A 20,772-nucleotide genomic window follows, 5' to 3' on the forward strand; every position below is an offset into this window, starting at 1 on the left:
GGGGGGTTTGGAGTCTGGGGAGGGTGGGCTTTGGGGAGGTGAAGGATCTCTGTGGGTTATAATGCCAAAGAGTTCTCTCTCCAAAGCAGCCGTTTTCTCCAGGGGAACTGATCTCTGTTGCCGGAGATGAGCCATAACCCCAGGGGATCCCCGGGCTCACCTGGAGGTTGGCACCCCTAGGCTCAGAGGGGGGCGGGGCCTGGAGTTTTTCCCAGTGGGCTGGAGGGGGGCATCTCCTTTGCAAAAGGTGTTTGCGGCTGTCCTAGTCCAGGATCGAAATCCGGAAACAAACCACAATCCATGTGGGAGCCAGTTTGGTACAGGGGTTAAAGTGCGCGGACTCTGATCTGGGAGAGCCGGGTTTGATTCCCCCACTCCTCCACTCGCACCTGGCTGGATGACCTTGGGCAAGCCATAGTTCTGATAAGAGCTGTCCTTGAAAAAGAACAGTTTCTGTCAAGAGCTCTCTCAGCCCCACCTGCCTCACAGGGTGCCTGTTGTGGGGAGGGGAAGGGGAAGGAGATTGAGAGCCGCTCTGAGACACCTTTGGGTAGTGAAGGGCGGGGTGTAAATCCAATCTCCTCCTCCTCCACTTCTTCTTTTTCTACACTAGTTTGGTGTAGTGGTTAAGTGCGTGGACTCTAATCTGGGAGAACCAGGTTTGATTCCCCACTCCTCCTTCACTTGCACCTGGCTGGATGACCTTGGGCAAGCCATAGTTCTGATAAGAGCTGTCCTTGAAAAAGAGCAGTTTGTGTCAGAGCTCTCTCAGCCCTGCCTACCTCCCAGGGTGTCTGTTGTGGGGAGGGGAAGGGAAAGGAGTTCGTAAGCCGCTCTGAGACACCTTTGGGTAGTGAAGGGCGGGGGATAAATCCAATCTCCTCTTCTCTTCTCTTCTCCTCTTCAGACGAGCCCAAAAGACACAGCAGGGTGGGCAAGCTCTTTGGAGTTTCCTGCAGAATCCTTCATTAGGCCAGAAGTCCCAAAAGAGAAAAAGAGGCGGGGGGTGGGGGAGAAGAAGAGGTGTTTCAGGCCATGGTTCTAAAGGCCTTTTCTCACCACCATCTCTGCTTGGGGCAGGAAGGGAAGTAGAGTCAGCATCCCCTGGTGCCGTTGATGTCCTGTTGCGCCCCCCCCCCCGGGCCCCGTGAGCCAAGGAGAACGGACCAGCGGGGCCTCCCAGCCGAGACTGCAAAGGGTGGCGGCGGTGGCAGCCAAAGGGGGTCCTCGTGTCTCCCTGACTTCCCTTTCTCTCCCTGCTGCTCCCTCCAGGACAAGGGCTACTTCTGCCTGACCTACGAGGCCTCCATGACCCGGCTCTTCCGGGAGGGCCGCACGGAGACGGTGCGCTCCTGCACCCGCGAGGCAACGGCCTTTGTGCACTGCATGGAAGACCCAGACGGCAGTGTGAGTACAGAGAGGCCGGACTGGAGGGCCCCCTCCCCCTCCCCTCCTCCAGACCCCTCCCAAAGTGCCCCCCCAAGAGGCAGACCAATTTGCGGTGGCTCAGAGAACGTGGGGGGGGCGGGGGGATATCACCGATGAGCTCACCAAGCATCGCAGTCACCTTTGCCAAAGATAGAGTTGTCAGGTCTGGTCTGGGAAATACCTGGAGATTTTGGGGGCGGAGCCTGAGGAGGGCGGGGTTGGGGAAGGGGAGGGACTTCAATGCCATAGAGTGGCCAGGCTCCTTAGTCAGGTCAACACCACACAGGGCTTCATAAGAAGATAACTGTTTGTTAGTGGTTCCAGTACTAAAGAACACGTGTACAGCATTGTGTCAGGAATGGCCATCAGTACTAGGGCCTCGGACTTATAGTGAAATCAAACAGTCCCCCAGCAATGTTCCCTCTAAGCTGTGGAGTCTCGTGAGCAAAAAACTACTTTGTGAGCTACTGGCATTAAAGTTGTGAGCGAGCGATTTGGCTACTGAACAAATTAGTTTGCTCTGGAGCCATCCCTTCCTGAGCTGAGACAAAAATGTGTGAGCCGGAGGCTAAGAAACTGTGAGCTGGCTCAGACTAACTCAGCTTAGAGGGAACACTGTCCCCCAGTAAGCTTAAGCCAATGGAGATAGTTCTCATGTGCGGCAAAGCAAGTGGGCATAGCAGAGAAGCTGTTAAGTTTCCCATCTATGGAAGCTGCAGCTGGAACATCTGCAAGGTCAAGTGTAAAGAGCACACAGTAGCTGGGCAGGAGTGAGCTGAGAACGAGAAGGAGAGAGGGTACCCCTCCACATTCCAGATCTATGACAGGGCTACCTGACAAGAGTCCACCTTCCAAAGAGGCCATTTTCTCCAGGGGAACTCATCTCCTATCATCTGGAGATGAGTTGTAATCCTGGGAGACCTCCAGCTACCCCCTGGGGGTTAGCCACTCCAGCGAAAGATGCCAAACCGCCTGGGAGCCCGAAACGGTTCCTTGTATTGCAAAGGGCATCCAATCCCATGCCATCCACACCGGTCCGCTCCTCTCCACCCTGAGGATGCTCTGAGCCCAAATCCCAACAGTTGCCCGGTTCTCTTCTGAAGAACTTGAGCCGTGACTCACAAAGGAAGCTCCTCTCCCCTGCCAGAAATGTTGTCAGTCTTTCAGGTGCTCCGCGGCTCTGGCTCTTTTCTACTGCTGCAGGCAGACCAACACGGCTAACCATCTTGTCCTGAAACACCCCCCAAAAAAAATAATTTGGAAACCTTGTAAGGTGTATTTCTGTGCCTTCCATAAAAGATGTATTTTCTCAGGAGGCTGTTCTTGGGAGGCCGGAGACTTGCGGCTTGGATCCTCCCGCGCCCCGCTTCTGTTTGCTCCCGCTTTGCCTGCCGGGAGGGGGAGGCGGTCCCCCGCCCTGCGGCCTTTTGCTCTGGTGCTGGATGCTTTTTGGCTTCTGGCAGAATTCTGGGCTTGTGGGAAAGAGAGACACCAAGCCCTGCCTCTGCAGCAACAGAGTGGAAGGAAGCAGGAGATCTTCATTTGAATGTCCCGCCCCCTCTGGCTGCCGGATTCTCTTTTGCTCCCGCTGGGGGAAATGGGGTGCTCTGGTCCTGCCAGACCTGAACATCTGGACGCAGCTGTGCAGGCCCTCAGGACTGGTGGCCAGAAAGGCGGGTGGGCAGGCGGAGTGTGATCCTTAGAGCAGAAAAGGTTGGGCCGGACTACTGCAGCGGCTCATGGGAAAGGGAAATCCAAACACTAGAACTGTGACAGCAGCCATGAAATTAAAAGACGCCTGCTCCTTGGGAGGAAAGCGATGGCGAACCTCAACAGCATGATAAAAAGTAGAGACATCACCCTGCCAACAAAAGTCTGCATGGTCAAAGCAATGGTATTCCCAGTAGTCATGTATGGCTGCGAGAGTTGGACTATAAGGAAGGCCGAGCGCCGAAGAATAGATTCTTTTGAACTATGGTGCTGGAGAAGACTCTTGAGAGTCCCTTGGACTGCAAGAAGATCAAATCAGTCAATCCTAAAAGAAATCAACCCTGACTGTTCCCTGGAAGGCCAGATAATGAAACTGAAGCTCAAATACTTTGGCCACCCAATGAGAAGGGAGCACTCACTGGAGAAGAAGACCCTGATGCTGGGAAAGATTGAAGGTCAAAGAAGACGGGGACGGCAAAGGATGAGATGGTTAGACAGTGTCATAGATGCAACGAACATGAAATTGAGCCAACTTCAGAGGACGGCGGAAGACAGGAAGGCCTGGCGTGATCTGGTCCATGGGGTCGCAAAGAGTCGGACTCGACTGTGCGACTGAACAACAACAAAAAGGTTTCTCTTTAAATTAAACTGGGTGTTTATAAAATAGGTAGCTGCAGCTGTCACCAGGAATTTTCTAAATTCCAAATGCACTCTCAGCTTCTTATGTTGGTATTGTGACCCAGGGTCTAGGCTTTCAAGGGTCTCTGTGGTCCTGAGGAATAATTGATATGATTTCTGGGATTAACTTGAATAAAAGAGGATTTATTGAAAGGGGAACAAAATAAGAGGTTCGTTATTATGTAACTGGTTGGGAATAAGGTTCCTATAAATGAGCTTGTCAACTGTATCACTTTAATGCACATATACTGATCCTTCTCGGATACCACACAGATTCTTTCACCTCTCTCACTGACTGAATTTCCACTGAACAACTTCAACTGCTTTTTTTTCCCCAACTGTCTCTCCTAACTCTGACTTTCATACTTAACTTTCATAATTGACTGACTGACAGTCACACAGATCCACTTTAAAAACTCATAAGAACATAAGAGATGCCAATGTTAGATCAGGCCAAAGGCCCATCCAGTCCAACACTCTGTGTCACACAGTGGCCAAAAATACCAGTGCCATCAGGAGGTCCACCAGTGGGGCCAGGACATTAGAAGCCATACCACTGTTGACCCCCCCCCCCCAAGCACCAAGATGACAGAGCATCACTTGCCCCAGAGTCCCTATCTATACCTTGTGGCTAATAGCCACTGATGGACCTCTGCTCCATATGCTTATCTAATTCCCTTTTGAAGCCGTCCATGCTTGTAGCTGCCACCACTTCCTGTGGCAGTGAATTCCATGTGTTAATCACTCTTTGGGTGAAGAAGTACTTCCTTTTATCCGTTCTAACCCGACCGCTCTGCAGTTTCATGGAGTGCCCACAAGTTCATGTATTGTGAGAAAGGGAGAAAAGTACCTCTTTCTCTACCTGCTCTTTCCCATGCATAATCTTATAAACCTCGATCATGTCACCCCTCAGTCGTCGTTTCTCCAAGCTAAAGAGACCCAAGCGCTTTAACCTTTCCTCATAGGGAAACTGTTCCAACCCTTTTATCATTCGAGTTGCCCTTTTCTGCACTTTTTCCAAAGCTATAATATCCTTTTTAAGGTGTGGTTCTGCATTTCTGCCGGCAGCAGGGACTGTAGAGGGCCCCGTGGCCAAACGCTGTCTCTCTCAGAGGCCATGAGCTGCAGTGGAAGAAGACAAGACAGGGTTTGAGACGGCTTTGAGCCTGGTAGCCCCTTAGAGACCAACAAGGGTATTTTCAAGGGTCTGAGCTTTTGGGAGTCAAAGTTCCATTTGTCAGATACAAGACAGGTTTGGAGAGCGATCGAGAGGCAGCAGAAAGCTTTGGGGGGCAGCCATGGACTCCACCTTCCTGGGCTTTTGGCTGGAGGGGCTGGCTGGAAGGGCGGGCAGCAAAGAAGCCTTCTGAATGACGCCCCCTTCTTTCTCTGGAGCCAGCCTTGGTAGGCAGAATGCCAAGGGAGGTGCCCCAGCTGGGAAGGCCGGGGGAGGTGGAGCAGAACCTCTGGAGCCTTCTCTGGCAGCTGCCATCTCTGGAGCCAGCCCAGGTGAGGCCCCTGAACCTCTTTGTTTCCCCACAGCCGTCCGAGTGCCTGAAGCTCTTCCGGGAAGCCGCTGAGAAGCACCAGAACCTGTACCGCCTGGCCATGACCGGGGCTGGCATCGACCGGCACCTCTTCTGCCTCTATGTGGTGTCCCGCTACCTGGGGCTGGACTCACCCTTCCTGGCCCAGGTGAGGACTGCTGCCGGGGGGTGGGGGGTGGGGTGGGGTGGCACAGCCTGCTCTGCCAGGCAACTCATACGAACATGAGAAGAACCCTGCTGCATCAGGCCAGTGAGGGTCCCTCTATTCCAGCATCCTGTCTCACACAGGAGCCAACCAGTTCCTCTGGAGGGCCAAGAACAGGGCAGAGAATCCAAGGCCTTCCCCTGAGGTTGCCTCCTGGCTCTGGGATTCAGAGGTTTAGTGCCTCTGAACATGGAGGTTCCCTTCAGTCACTGTAGCGAGCAGCCACTTATTGACCTCTCCTCCATGAATGGACTTTATCCCCTTGTCAGGCTTCCCCACAGCATCAATGACGTACACTCTTGTAGAAAGGTTTTACTTTATTTGAAGCTATAGGTGCATGTACAGGATCACTGTTAGGAATGAGGGAAAAGCAATGAGCATGACAGGTTATAGTACATTCAAACAGTTGAGGCTCAATTGCGGGACTTCCCGCGCGCGCCATCGGGCCTGGGAGCAAACGATTCTAGTTAGCAAAACAAATCTTCCCACGGCTCTCCATGAGATCACCCCAGCAACTATCTAGCAGCGAACCACCCATGGCCTTGAGCGATATACATGTTCCAGCAGCCAACTACCTGTGGCCTTGAGAGATATACATGTTCCAGCAGCCAAGCAATTAAGCGCATCAACAGGTTTACATATGAACTCTAAAGCAGGCAAGCGCATACATGTAAAATACAGACAGAAAGAAAATTGGCAGCTTGCTGACACCCCTTTTAAAGCTGTTTATTCCTGCAGCCATCACTACATCCTCTAGCAGCGAATTCCACATTTTAATCACTGTCTGTGTAAAGCAGTGTTTTCTTCTGTCCGTCCTGAAACGATTGCCCATCAGCTTTGTTGGATGCCCTCGAGCTCTAATCTTTTGGGAGAGGGAGAACGATTTCTCTTTCTCCACTCTCTCCATCCCAAACACAATTTTAGAAAACTCTGTGATGGAACGCCCCTGCTCTGGCCTGGAGGGCCCATGTCCGCCCTGCCCTCCTGGGTTCTTCTCATATCTGGAGGGGCTTTTCTTCCACTTTTGGGTAGCTTACCACCACCACCTGACCACTGTATGGGATCGCCTTGCCTCTGTGTCTCCCGCTGCCCAGCACCTGGTCAACATGGGGATAGTTTACTGCCTCGGGTGTCCCTTGAGGAATAGCCACTTGCGGGCTGCCTGTCTTCCCCCGGTGCTCCATTTAAAATAGCGTGTCTGAGACAGTGGAGGTCTATGTGGTACAGAGTACCACGGCCAACATCCAAAGTTAGCACAGCACCAGATTGAGCAAAGGAACCAAAGGAAATGGGTAAAACACAAATCCTATGTCCCTCTCTCTATACATGCCCTATCAGATGTTAAAATAGGACAGGCTCCTTTTTCTTAGGAAGTTACAGATCTCTACAGCGTTTTCATTACCTTGAAGCTCCCTTCAGATGTCCAGGCCAACCACATGGGCAATGGCTGCCTTCCCAGCGGAGAGGTCTGTGTCCACTCCTGGATGCAGCACCCAAGGAAAAGAGATCTCCTTCCACCTGCAAGGAGTTTTTATCATGTTCATTTCCCCTCCCACTGACCCAGTCAAGCCAGGTCAAAGAAGCGTTTCCTGGAAATCCTAATCATTTCCTTCCTGGGTGTCCTTCTAGCATTTCATTCCTCCAGAAATCTATTAGCATTTCTTAAGAGGTAGCTGAGGTGAGCCTGGAAAGCCATTGACTGACTTCCTCCTTCCCAGCCTGGTCTCTGGAAGGCTTTGCTCACCTCAAACCTCCCAGGGGAAAAATGCATTTCTTCACACCCTCCCTCGTGCCCCCCTCTTAACCGTCTCTTTTCTGAACTGAAAAGTCCCAGGCTCTTCAGCCTTTCCTCATCGAGAAGGTGCTCCAACTCCCCGATCGTCTTTTTCGCCCTCCTCTAACTCTTTTGACAAGCGGGCTCTGCTGCGTTTGGCCAGTTTTGTGTGTCCGAAGCCGCCCTGGGGCGGTGGGAGGGGGGGCAGGAGGTCCCGCAAGCAGCCTGGCCCCGTGTAGTGGGAGCCCCACCCCAATCCGAAGCGACCCTGACCCTGCCCCCATCCGCAGGTGCTGTCCGAGCCCTGGCGCCTCTCCACCAGCCAGACTCCGCAGCAGCAGATCAGGATGTTTGACCTGGAGACGAATCCGGATCACGTTTCCCCCGGCGGTGGCTTTGGGCCGGTGAGTCTGGCTTGCTTGGGTCTCCCGAGGCCCCGAGACTGAGTGCGTGCATGCCAACAGACTCCAAAGGCTAGGGAGGGGCTGGGGGAAGGCAGAGCGTGCCCCGTGGGGGTCCATCCAGCGAGGGGGTTCCCCTCCCTGTGTTTCTGGCCACGCCTTTGCCTGGGGCCGGGCTATCCGACACTGTCCCTGCAGGTGGCCAACGACGGCTACGGAGTCTCCTACATCATCGCCGGAGAGCACCTCATCACCTTCCACGTTTCTAGCAAGCACTCCAGCCCGCAGACGGTGAGTGGATGGGAGAGGGAGGGGCCGTGCCGCTGGGCCGTCCAGCCCCTCCCAGACCGAGGTGGGGGGCCTCTCTAGAGCCAGTGGGGGTGTCGGTTGGAGGGATCCTGCCAGGGTGCCACTGCAGCTGTGGCAAGTCCACCCTCCCGAGCAGGGCCGGCCCCAGCTTATTTTGCACCCTAGGCAAGGATCCCTTCTGGCGTCCCCTGTGCACTGCCCCCTCCCCCCTCCCTCGGGTGCTGCTGCTGCTGCTGCTGCCACCACTGGCCAGAGGATTTCCGCACCGACTGACCAACTTTGCCCAGCTGCTGCCTCACCCAGCGCCTTTCCCGGCTCCTGCCGGCGGAGCCTCCCACAGGCTGGCAGGTCGCAGGAATGGGCCAAGCTGGGTAGGGGGGCTTTTGGCTGGGGGGCCGGGTGCAGTTTGACGCCCCTAAGGGCTGGCCCACTCTAGGCGAATGCCTAGTTTGCCTAGTGAGCGAGCCGGCCCTGCTCCCGAGACAAGGCAGGACTGCTTCTGAAAGGCTCCCATTTTCCGGACAGCCCCCGCCGAGGGTCCGTTCACAGACCTCCTTCCTTCCCCTTCTGCCGTGGAGGATCCCGGCCTTTGGCTGCGCTCGCTGTAGCTTGCATGCTTTCTTCTCTGGTGCTGATCTTGGCAGAGCTGCCAAGAGAAGGCCGGCAAGAGGGAAAGTGGCCACTGGCACAAAGAGGCAAGCACAAGAGGGGCACGGCCACGATCCTCACAGCGCACAGCCCCTGGCCAGTGCCACCATGGTGAAACACACGGCGCGTGTTTTTAGTTCCTTGCAGGCGTGAAGCGGCTGTCCTTCACTTTCCCAGCTCCATGGCTACCCACCTCCCCCGCCACTGAGGCTCTTGAGGAACGCTCCCTCTAAGCCGTGGGGTCCCGTGAGCAAAAATTCAACCTCGTGAGCTCCTGGAATTAAAGTTGTGAGCGAGCGAATTGGCTACTGCATAAATCGGTTTGCTTTGGAGCCTGAGCTAAGACAGAAATGTGTTAGCCGGAGGCTACAAAACTGTGAGCTAGCTCACACTAACTCAGCTTAGAGGGAACACTGCTCTTGAGAAACGCCTTCCCCCTGAGGAGTCTAACTGCATGCCCAGATCACCTCTAGGGATCCCGCTCCATGCTATTCCACTGCCTGAGGTGCTGAGGATGCTTACTCACCACAGGGACTTTTTGGTGGTGGCCCCAAAGCTGTGCACCTTCCTCCCCAGGGATGTCCCTCCTGCTCCGCCTTTGGACATCCACTCCAAAGAGTCTTGTTTCACAGGGCTCTTCCCCCTGGCCGTGTCCAGCTCTCTTGTCTGGCATGAGCTGTTTAACGCTGTGTCTGCTGCCCCACCTACTTGACGGAACCAAAACCGGGGGGGGGGGGGACAATTCCAAATGAATGAGTAAGATGGTGCCTTCTGTAAGCTGATCTGCAGGCAGGGGGCGGCTGTGCTCTTCAGCCTCAGAGTCCCTTCTGATGCGATCAGTCTGAATCTGTGGGAGCTGCACCCAGGAGCATTTAGGCCTGGGAAGGGACTGTGGCTCAGAGTGGAAGAGCCCCTGCTTGGCATTCAGAAGGTCCCAGGTTCAATCCCTGGCAGCATCTCCAGTTAGAAAGGACCAGGCGGGAGGTGATGGGAAAGACCTCCGCCTGAGACCCTGAAGAGCTGTCAAGAGGGGCCGTGGCTCAGTGGCAGAGCCTCTGCTTGGCACGCAGAAGGTCCCGGGTTCAATCCCCGGCATCTCCAGCTAGAAAAGGACCAGGCAGGAGGTGATGGCAAAGACCTCCGCCTGAGACCCTGAAGAGCTGTCAAGAGGGGCCGTGGCTCAGTGGCAGAGCCTCTGCTTGGCACGCAGAAGGTCCCGGGTTCAATCCCCGGCATCTCCAGCTAGAAAAGGACCAGGCAGGAGGTGATGGCAAAGACCTCCGCCTGAGACCCTGAAGAGCTGTCAAGAGGGGCCGTGGCTCAGTGGCAGAGCCTCTGCTTGGCACGCAGAAGGTCCCGGGTTCAATCCCCGGCATCTCCAGCTAGAAAAGGACCAGGCAGGAGGTGATGGCAAAGACCTCCGCCTGAGACCCTGAAGAGCTGTCAAGAGGGGCCGTGGCTCAGTGGCAGAGCCTCTGCTTGGCACGCAGAAGGTCCCGGGTTCAATCCCCGGCATCTCCAGCTAGAAAAGGACCAGGCAGGAGGTGATGGCAAAGACCTCCGCCTGAGACCCTGAAGAGCTGTCAAGAGGGGCCGTGGCTCAGTGGCAGAGCCTCTGCTTGGCATGCAGATGGTCCCAAGTTCAGTCCCTGGCATCTCCAGTGAGTAGACAAGACTTACCCTGATGACCCAAAGGTCTGATTCAGGAGAAGGCAGCTTCATGTGTGTGTTCCATTCCGAAATCTGGAGGTGCTCAGAGGCCTCGGGAGCACACTGCCAGCTCTGTGCCCAGGGAAGCCCGGGAGGAGCGTACTAAGGACTGGTGGTGCAAATGCTCCAGGGCAAAGGGGAGGAGGTCCCTTCCTCTGGCTGGCCCTGGCTGCCTCCTCCTGCTCATGCCGGCCATGCCCTGCTGGCCCTGCAGGGGTCTGTGACTGGCGAGGGGTCTGGGCAGTTGGCTCCCACGGCCCTGAGAGGGCTCCGACGGGGACCCTGGAGACCTGGTCTTCTCTTCCCCTCCCTGCAGGACTCCAAGCGCTTTGGGAGGAACATCCGCCAGGCATTGCTGGACATTGCGGCCCTCTTTGACACCCCGCCCAGGAAAATGGCCAACTGAGGGGGGGGGCCCTCACACCCCATGCCACTGAAGACGGCCCCAGCAAGCTGCCCACTGGCCACAGAGCACCCAGCACACGGAGGGAGAAGGTGGTTCCTGGACCCCAGGTCAGACTCCAGCCTCTCTACACGTCTGTGCCCTGCCCAGGACCCCCCCCCCACAGTGGACCCCGGAGGATGTGTGGGGAGGAGGGGGGGGGGAGAGCTGATGTGATGTCAAAGGATAAAAGAGGATAATTTCTGGCTGCCTCTGGTGTGTGGATGGGCAGGTGATGGATGGGTCTCTCTCCGTGGTCTCCCTCTGCCTCAAAACAGGTGGGAAAGGAGGAGGGGGTTGAACTGGGGCGGGGGGGGGAGCCGCCTGGAGGCGTCAGTGGGCAGCTTCGGAGGCTTCAGAAGGAAGATGCGATGACCTGCCGACAGCTGAGCTTCTGAGAACATCCGAAGAGCCCTGCTGGAACCGACTGGTAAGGGTCCACCTGGCCGAGCATCACGTGTCCGCCGGCGGCAGGGAGCTCAGGCCACGGCCCTGGCCCACCCTCTCCCCAGCCCTTGGAGTGGAGCCTCTCTGGGTGTGGAAACAACCAGAGCCGAGCACGAGGCTGTGACGGTCGTGGCAGTTTCCTTCTGGTGCCCCCAAACAGGGAGGTGGCCTCGATGAAAACCACTGCTGCTGCCCACCGAGCCCACGTTTCTGGCAGCCGGTCCACCACCAGGGAAGGCCTTCTCTTGGTCCGTCAGCCTCAGTTCAGTAAGTCCATGGAATGAGCGGGTTTGGTCCCAGCGTGGCTGACTGGGTGCCGGCATTCGCTTCCGTCCATCGTTTGGTTGCCCACTCACCCAGTCCGGAGAAGTCCTCCGGAGCCTCTCCCGGCCCTCTCAGGCTGTGAACCATGTGGCGACATCCACAGCTTTCACCCCCAGTTCCAGGCCATAGATGCGCAAACTGAATAGCGGTCGTCCCAACATACGACCCCCGGAGACTCCGCTGCCGCTGACCTCCCTCCACTGTGAAAACTCCTCCCTCCCCCCCCGCTTCCCCCTTTTAACCAGTCCCCCCCCTTTTTAAAACACAAGAGTGGATGTTAAATTACATACTTGTGATAGAAGAACACCAGTTTCATTTCTGAGTTCTTTAAGCACTCCCGGGTTATACCATTTGGACCTGGTGACTCATGGACTTTATTATTATTATTATTATTATTATTATTATTAATAGCAGGACCGTCCCAAGGAATGCTGTGCAGTTCTGGGTGGCTGGTCCTGAGCTCTGATTTCGTCAGACCCTTTAAGCACATGGGCACATATGCCACATCGGCCGAGTGCCGCAGGGGCCTCTTACCCTCCCTGGTGGCCCCTGGAGGCTCAGAGCCACGGAGATCGGGGCAGACGTGTGAGAGCGCCGCAGATAAAGCTTTCAAATAAGAAACAGGGTGTGTTGCCCCAGGGGTGGCTGGAGCCGGGTGGCTGGAGCCAGGCGGCCAGTCAGTGTGGGGGCAGGGCTGCAACGGGCATGTAATTCATCTGTAAAAAGGTAAAGGTTCCCTTGCTCGAAAGCCAGTCGAGTCCGACTCTAGGGTTGCGGTGCTCATCTCCGTTTCAAAGCCGAAGAGCCAGCGCTGTCCGAAGACGTTTCCGTAGTCATGTGGCCGGCATGACTAAACACCAAGGCGCAGGGAACGCTGTTACCTTCCCACCGAACTGGCACCTATTTATCTACCTGCAATTTCTTGCTTTCGAACTGCTAGGTTGGCAGGAGCTGGAACTAGAGACGGGAGCTCACTCCGTCATGCGGCAACTTGGGTCTCTGAACCTTCCACAGCCTGCAGTTCAGCGTCTTAACCCCTTGAGCCACCGCAGCTCATCTGTACCCCCTGCTGACGTCATTCTCCTCCATTTTGTCCTCACAGAAACCCAGGGAGGAAAGTTAGGCTGAGAGAGAGCGACCAGCTTGAGATCACCCGGTGGGCTTCCGTGGCATGAGTGGGCATTCGAACTCAGCTCTCCCAGATACTAGTCTCAGACGGGTCACCTTTTGAGTCTGTCTGTAGCAGGAGAAAAGAGCAGGAGTCCAGGAGCACCTTGAAGACGAACAAAATTGGTGGCAAGGGAGGGGCTTTCATGAGTCACAGCATAAGCTGTGAACCACGAACGCTCCTGCCCCGCCCCACATTTTGTTACTCTTGAAGGTGCTCCGGGACTCTTGCTCTTTTCTCGATACTCGTCTGACACTCTTGACGATGGGGTCTGCAAAGGAAGTCCCGAAGAGTCCACTGAAGCTGCATTTGAGCACCCGCTTCAACCAGGGCTCTTCCATTGGTTTGAATAGGAATGTTCTTGAGAAGGTGGTGCCTTTTAAAATACCGTTTTTACGGACTTCTCGCAGCTAACTTCGAAAAGGGCTTTGGGGAGCCGAGGTCCCCTATTCTAAGTGTGCCATCGTAGAGAAGTTCCGCTTGCCATCGTCTGTGCCGGGCATAAGCTCTGTGCCTCGAACCAGCTGCACAGCAGGCAGAAATCCAACCTGTGCAGCTCTTCTGCTCTGCCTGCCCACCCCAGGCACAAAGGCGCTCTCCCCCCCCCCCCCCCCCCTTTTTACCCCCCCGCTGGTTTTCTACCCCAAACTTTCCAGTGTGCAGCCCGCCCCCCGCCCCCGGCCTTCCTGGGGAAACACAGGGCTCTTGCAAAGAGAGAGAAAAGCAGCAGGTCTACGCAAAATCCACAGGGCCACGGAGGGAGAGCCAGGCTGGCCTCGGGTTTCGTGGCAGGCGCAGCCATCGCAGGGACTGAAGACGCCAGACGCAGTTCTGTGTGCTCAGGGAGGGGTTTATTGCCAGTGTCAGAGGGATGGGCCGGGAACGAAGGAGTTGGGAGGTGACACACACGAGGGCTGCAGAGGAGGGGTCACATGCAGGACCTGGGGGGGGGGCCTGTGTCAGCCACACCGGTGCTTCGCCTACAGCTTGCAGAGGAAAGGGTTCCGGTCATTGCAGGAGTCGTTGTCCCACTCCATGAAACCTGGAAGGAGGAAGGAGGATCAGGCCCGGCACGGGACGGCAGGGGGCCCTCCTTGCCCCCAATCCAGCTGAGGCCCCCAGCCTGCCCTTTGGCCGCGCCCAGGCCACGCCCTCCTCCGTGCCCAAGCGATGCCTCCCAAACCCAGCCATGGGCATGGCTTCCCGTGCCCCCAAAGTCACCGTCCACCGATGGAGACCCCAGAGGGTGGCTTTCTAGGGGGGCTGGCTCTGGGCTCAGAGGTTCGGGGGATATCTGGGGGCGGGAGGGGCCTCGCTGGGCTGGAATGGCCCAGAGTCCACCCTCCAAAGCAGCCACTTTCTCCAGGGGAACTGAGCCCCCCCCCCCCGTGACTGCAGGCAGGCAGAAGCTTGAGGTGGGGGGGGAGGCAGCTTCCTGCCCCCTGTCTGTCCTCAGAGCAGCAGATTGGGGGGGAGAGAGAGAAATTCACTCAGGGACCCCTTCCGTCCTCTCCATGGCAGGGAACAGCACAGCTTGGATTTCTGCCTGTCCTGAGGTTACGCAAAGGTGCATGCAGCAAGCCCGGCCTCAGAGGTGGGGCCTTTGCATCTCCCCCCCCCCCCCCCCCTGCCCTTGCCCCGGGGGCACCGTGCACTTCCTGCTGCTCCCCCTCCCCCTCACGGAGCTCGCTCTCCCTCCCCCTCCAGCCTCCCGGGGATTGCTTCAATTCGCAATTACAACGTGGAAACAATATAAGGCCATTGTAGCGGAGGGGGGTTCTTCGGTCATGCTGTTTATGTGACCTGCCCTCTCATTATCAAGTGGCAGTGAGTTCCGCAGTTTAGTGATCTGAATACGTCCCCGTGCCGCGCCCCAGGCAAAGCTGCCTGTCTGTCACCCCCCCCCCTGAAATTTGCTCAGACATCCCTCCCCACTCACCTGCATCCTCGTCCAGCTGGGCGCAGTGCTCGTTTCTTGCAAAAGGAGAGGGCTTGGACCTTTCCCAGGCGGTGTAGCTCACCGGGCTGCCGTCAGCCCAGACCCACCCCCGGCTCTGCGAAGGCGAGAGAGAAGGAAAGGAATGTGGAGAGGGAACCGCTTGGCTCTTCCCCTGTGTGGCTCTTGACCCATTCTCTGCAGTGTTCCCCCTAAGCTGAGTGAGTGTGAGCTAGCTCACAGTTTTTTAGCCTCCGGCTCACACGTGTTTGTCTCAGCGCAGGAAGGGAGGGCTCCAGAGCAAACTGACCGATGCAGCAGCCCAATCGCTCGCTCACACGTTGAGTGCCGGCAGCTCCCAAAGTGGGATTTTTGCTCACAAGACCCTCCACAGCTGAGAGGGAGCCTTGGGCTGGAACCCAGGAGGGGCCCTCACTCACCCTCGAAGGGATAGAGAACCCGATCCACACGTTCTCGTCGTCCGCTTGGGTACGGTGCAGGAAGTCCGCGACGGCGTAGTGCTCGTTCTTGTCCAGAATGGAAGCCAGGCTGGCCTTCTGGCGCTGGCAGTGAGCCTGGGGGGGGGGTGGAGGGGGAGAGAGGAAAGAGGAGACCCTCCTGCCAAGCTGCCTGCCCTGCAGCAAGACCGACCGTGCCAAGTCACAGCCACCCCCCACCCCACCACCCAAAGTTTGACATCTTATGCTGCAAAGTGCTTTATCTTGATTGGACAGTCCTAGATGGGTCCCCCACAACTTGTCCAGCTCTGGGGTTGGGACCAATGTCCTTTCCACAAGTAACAATGAATTGCATTGGTTGTCTTCCCACCTTCGTCGCCACTGAAAAGTACTGGGTTCGCCGCATGGAGGACTTGGACGACGACATGCAGTTGCACACGTTTATTACGTACTTAACATGAAGACAACAACGGCCCTGCAAGGCCAACTATATACACCCCCGTCCACGGGCCTCCCACTCCATTGGAGGGTTTGAATTTCCCGCCACGGAGCCCATTGGCCAGCTAGGGTGGGGAACTAGGATCCGAGGTCCTATTGTCCTGAGGAGCCAAGCTCCGACCTTTCTTGCGGGTGCCTTGTGGCGGACCGCATACATAACACCTGTGCACCCGGAAGAGGTGAGCAGTGGCTCACGAAAGCTCCACACCCTGCCACAATTTTTTGCAAGTCTTTACAGTGCTGCTGGACGGTTGCTCTTTTCTACGGTGTTTGTAAGAAAGAGCAAGCGCCTTCTATATGAAACCAGGGACCAATACCTAGATAAAGGCAGGATTCAAATTGCATGTTCAGTTGCACATGTGTCGAACGTATAACGAGAGTACACAGATCCAGGGTAGACTGTACAGGGTTCCAATTCTGGGTTGGAAAATTCCTGGAGATTGGGGGTGGTGGAGTCCGGGGTTTGGGAGGGGAGGGGCCTCAGCAGGGTGCAGTGCCACCAAGCCCACCCTCCAAAGCAGCCATTTGCTTCAGGGGGGACGGGCCTCTCTCATCTGGAGAACAGTTGTGGTTCCAGGAGAGCTCCAGGCACCACCTGGAGGCTGGCAACCTAATACGCTACGTGGCCCGTTCACTATATCTTGTGAGCAGGGCTTGAACTTGTTGGAAATATTCACGTGTAGACAAGGCACACCCCATTTCCCTTGATTTGGGAGCAGGGTCCAGCCCCCTTCTGCCAACCGCTGCAGGGAGGATTCTGGGAATCAGAGACAACTGACACCCCCACCCCCGGTATTCCCCCTACTGAATTCCCAGGTCTTCCCCAACCCCCCCCTCCCTCCACACAGCCCTGGTGGCAGAAGAGAAAGAAGAGATTGGATTCCTACCCTGCCCTTCACTACCTGAAGCCGTCTCAGAGCAGTTTACAATCCCTTCCCACGACAGACACCCTGTGAGGTAGGTGGGGCTGGAAGAACTCTTGCGAGGACTGCCCTGGAGAGAACAGCTCTGAGAGAACTTGTGACTGACCCAGGGTCACACCAGCAGCTGCATGTGGAGGAGTGGGGAACCAAACCCGGTTCTCCCAGATTAGAGTCCGCACACATAACCACTACACCAAACTGGCACTCCTAACCGGGCTCTCCGCCCTCTGCCACTCACCTGCGCCTGCCTCCAGGTCACCTCCTGGGGGAAGTAGCCATAGCAGTTGCCGTTGTAGGAGAGCCAAGTTCTGGGGCACGCGGCCGCCTGGCCACCTGCATGGACAGAAGGGGTGGGGAGATGGAGAACCTCTCAGACACACACAGGGAAGGGGCAGGGAGGGATTGGTCTCCCCCCCCCCCATTCCTCCCCCCCCCCCCCCCCCCGGTGTGAGGGCCATCTCTTGAGCCTGGACTGTCTGGGACGGTCCCTTCCGTGTGGGAAGCCCAAAGAGAGAGGGAAGGGAAGAGACGCAAGTCTCCAAACTAGGGACCCTGCGGGGTACTCACGGCTCACGAAGGGTCCGATCGCAAGGCAGACAAGGAGGCCCAAGCTGAAGTGGGCAGGCAGCACCATCTTCCAGATCCTTCACCTGGGGAGGGAAGGAGGAAGACCTCGTTGAGGTCTTTATGAGCAAAATGTTAGGAGCAGGAGGGTATCAGTCAAATTTCACACTCGCATGGGGGGGGGGCTCGTTCTGGCTCTTGTGCATTCCTTCCTGAGTGCCACGGTGAGGCTCACTGCAGCAGGCCTTGCCTGACCCGCCTGGCCATCCCCTTTGGTTCTGTGGCACTCCAGGTGGCTTTACCTTTGGTTCTGTGGCACTCCAGGTGGCTTTACCAGCCACCAGTCAGGAGGGATGTTCTCGGCCTGGGCTCTGAGACGGGCAGGCTGACCTTCCCACCCGAGTTGGCTTCTGGCAGCCGCCAGGGACTCCGCCATGCAAAGGGGAGGAAGGCCCTGGCCCCCAAGGGGCTGACCCGGGAGAGAGGACAGAATGGGGAGCCCTGACCCACCCCAGGACCAGTGTTCCCTCTAAGCTGAGTCAGTGTGAGCTAGCTCACAGTTTTTTAGCCTCCAGCGCACAGATTTTTGTCTTAGCTCAGGAAGGGATGGGGCTCCAGAGCAAACTGATTTATGCAGCAGCCAAACCGCTCGCTCACAGCTTTGATGCCAGTAGCTCACAAAGTAGGATTTTTGCTCACAAGACTCCACAACTTAGAGGGAGCGTTGCCCAGGACCTTTCCGTTCAGCGGGTCAAGACAGCTGCATGCCACCACCAGGTACTGCAACCATCTGTTAAGCACTCTGCCACACTCCCTGGTCTCCAAGGTGCTTGGATCTAATCTACTCAAGTGTCTTTCTGAGGCTCGTGAGTGAAGTTCTGAAACAGGATTCTCTCCTGCAAGACAAAAGCCGCCACTCCTGGTAGGAAAGAGGGCCCTTTTCATGCAGTCTGCTAAAGCAGCAGCCGGGGAATTCTGAGTGGCAATCTTTGCTCTTCGCCTGAGCTCTCTGATCAAACAAAGAGGTATCTCGGGCTGCAGGGCTGATTTCCAAAGGTGAGAAGCATCCATTGATGGGTCCAGCGGCCCCTTAGAGACCAAAAGGCTTTTTTTAGGGGGGGGGGGAGATATGAGTTTTCAAGAATCAAAGCTCCCGTTGTCTGAGCTCTGACTCTCGAAACCGGCCTGGAAAAGCTGGACTCGCTTCGGGTTGGCTCTTCTAGGGCAGACCGACACGGCAGGCTAACCCTCTGAAAGGGATCCCAAAGGGGCAGGCCCTTAGCCAGGGCTTTGTGGCTTGTGGGGCAATTTTTTCCCCTGCTGGGGCCGAAGTTCTCAGTGCAGAAAGAAAAGCCAAAATTCTTAGCCCCAGAGTGGGACAACAGCAGGCTGAAAAAGGGAGGGGCAGGGAGAATAAACGTTCTGGTAGATGGTGGGCCTGGCTGGCCCTTGAAATACGGGTCTGGGTTTGGCCAGTAAACTCACTGCAGTGTGTATAAAAACACATAAAACCTTGTCTACAAAAACAAAGGAGGAACAACACATAGAGGGGTGGGGGAGAGAATGTATACCTCACAGCAAGGAAGGCAAAGCAAAAAACCCCTCTTCTGTTCAATACTTTGCAAGGGGTCAGTGGCAGCTGGAACCAGCCAAAGGCTTGTGGCAGGGCTCTGTTGAGAGGTCAGGGGGGGAGGAGGGGGCCTGCTGCACAAGATGCGCATCCGAGGAAGGCACCGAACTGGCAGAGCTCCTCCGCGAAGGGGGGGGAGCGCTTGCCCCCAACAGCAGCTTCTCCTGGCCGCTCCTGCAGTGGCCCCAGGCTCCTCTTGACTAAATTCCTGGCCTGCTTTAAAGGAACCCCCACCTTCCACCAGTGTTCCCTCTAAGCTGAGTGAGTGTGAGCTAACTCACAGTTTTTTAGCCTCCAGCTCACACATTTTTGCCTTCGCCCAGGAAGGAGGGCTCCAGAGCAAACTGATTTATGCAGTAGCCAAATTGCTGGCACACAACTTTAATGCCAGTTGCTCACAAAGCATAATTTTTGCTCACAAGACTCCGCAGCTTAGAGGGAGCATTGCCTTCCACTCACCCACCGATGGCTTTTTTCCCCTTGCAGCGCTCAGGGAGGCAGATGGTAAGGCAGGGAGGTACCTGTTTGTCCCGCTCTGTCTGTCTGGCCCAGAGGGAGGAAAGACGGTCAAGCTGTGGGAGAGGCCAGCCAGTCGCAGGGCATTTATAGACCGCCTGGGAGGGAGGAGGCCTGGCGAGGAGGAGGAGGAGGAGGAGGAGGAGGAGGCGAACAGGTGGCAGGCCAGCTGGCGGACAGAGACCAGACAGGCTTCGCCCCGCCTCTGACTGGGGGTCTGTCCTATTATCAGAGGGATCAAAGGCAGAGGCCCCCTGATGACAGTGCTGAAGGGGGGGGGGTTTGATGAGAAAAAGCAAAGCCCATACAAAATGCTGCAGTTTCTCCAGTTCTCAATGCCCTGTCAGTATTCCATACTTTTGCTTCAAAGCACCGGCGGCTGCCAGAAAACTTACCAGACGGCTGATATTATCAGAGATGTTGGGGGGGGGGAACAGTCCAGGGAAGGAATGTCAGCGGCCGTTGTCTCCTCACTCCTGTACCTGGCACCAAGGCTCCCTCTAAGCTGTGAAGTGTCTTGTGAGCAAAAATCCTACTTTGTGAGCTACTGGGGCATTAAAGCTGTGAGCGAGCGATTTGGTTACTGCATGAATTCGTTTGCTCTGGAGCCCCATTCTTTCTGAGCTAAGACACAAACGTGTGAGCCAGGGGCTAGGAAACTGTGAGCTAGCTCACACCAACTCAGCTTAGAGGGAACCCTGCCTGGCATGCTTCCGGGAGGGAGGGACAAGAAGGGAAGAGATCAAACAGGTGAAGGTTCCATGTGGGCAGCAGGATTCCTTGCAGGGCTGGAGCTCCCCAAAAACAGATGGGCGTCCTCATGGTGGGGGCCAGGAAGGGACAGGACGACTCGCTTCCTCCCCTCTGCTGGGCACCAGGCGGGAAAGGTGCCGTTCTAAGTCCTGTTAATAAACCTTTTCATCCTCGGGCATGTCAAGAAAACCCACCGATCCCCATCTTATTATACCTGCAGTCACAACTGCAAGAATATTGTATGCTACATATTGGAGAAGGAATGAGGTACTCGCAAGAGAAGACATCGTAAATAAAATGTTTGAACCCGCAGAAATGGACAAATGAACTTTAATCTTGAGAGGACAAACGGAAGGAAGTTTTTAGAATACTTGGCTAAGATGCTACAAATGGATTGAAGAATATAACAAATAAAATACATGGACATACAACCGATTTAGAAAGAATTAAGAGCTATATGTTTAAATCCTATGCAAAAGATCTATATAAAAATATAAGGCGGAACAAATACAAAATATAATTAGATATTGTATGAGCAATTTATGTATGTACGTTTGTCTGTGTTTGATTTGTCTCTTATAAAAAAAATTTTAAAATACAAAAAAAAAAAGAGAGAGAGAGAGAAGAAAACCCAACCGAAAACCCCAAGAGCTCCTACAGCAGAGGGGGCAACGCCAGCAGTCAGACCCTAAGCAGCCCCCAC

General features: G+C 55.8%; 2 protein-coding genes across 2 annotated transcripts in view; one reads left to right on the top strand and one right to left on the bottom strand.

Moving 5' to 3' along the window:
• The window catches only part of CPT1B (carnitine palmitoyltransferase 1B), a 28,505-nt gene extending 17,391 nt beyond the window's left edge, over positions 1-11,114 (top strand). Inside the window, exons 15-19 of the mRNA XM_015421792.1 lie at positions 1,273-1,407; positions 5,359-5,511; positions 7,633-7,746; positions 7,942-8,034; positions 10,727-11,114. Of these exons, the coding sequence (XP_015277278.1) occupies positions 1,273-1,407; positions 5,359-5,511; positions 7,633-7,746; positions 7,942-8,034; positions 10,727-10,816 (585 nt within the window). The 3' untranslated portion in view covers positions 10,817-11,114. The remainder of the gene's footprint in view (positions 1-1,272; positions 1,408-5,358; positions 5,512-7,632; positions 7,747-7,941; positions 8,035-10,726) is intronic.
• A 2,519-nt stretch (positions 11,115-13,633) lies between these two features.
• LOC107119322 (dromaiocalcin-1-like) lies at positions 13,634-19,378 on the bottom strand. Its single transcript, XM_015421791.1, has 6 exons — positions 19,322-19,378; positions 17,174-17,256; positions 16,845-16,939; positions 15,168-15,302; positions 14,731-14,845; positions 13,634-13,833 (listed from the first exon to the last, which is right to left on the bottom strand). The coding sequence occupies exons 2-6, from the start codon at positions 17,238-17,240 to the stop codon at positions 13,772-13,774; spliced, it is 474 nt and encodes a 157-aa protein (XP_015277277.1). The 5' UTR covers positions 17,241-17,256; positions 19,322-19,378; the 3' UTR covers positions 13,634-13,771.
• Between the last annotated feature and the right edge of the window lie 1,394 nt (positions 19,379-20,772).

The sequence above is a fragment of the Gekko japonicus genome, unplaced genomic scaffold (assembly GCF_001447785.1).
Source record: "Gekko japonicus isolate JY-2015 unplaced genomic scaffold, Gekko_japonicus_V1.1 scaffold4792, whole genome shotgun sequence".
Classification (NCBI taxonomy): Eukaryota; Metazoa; Chordata; class Lepidosauria; order Squamata; family Gekkonidae; genus Gekko; species Gekko japonicus.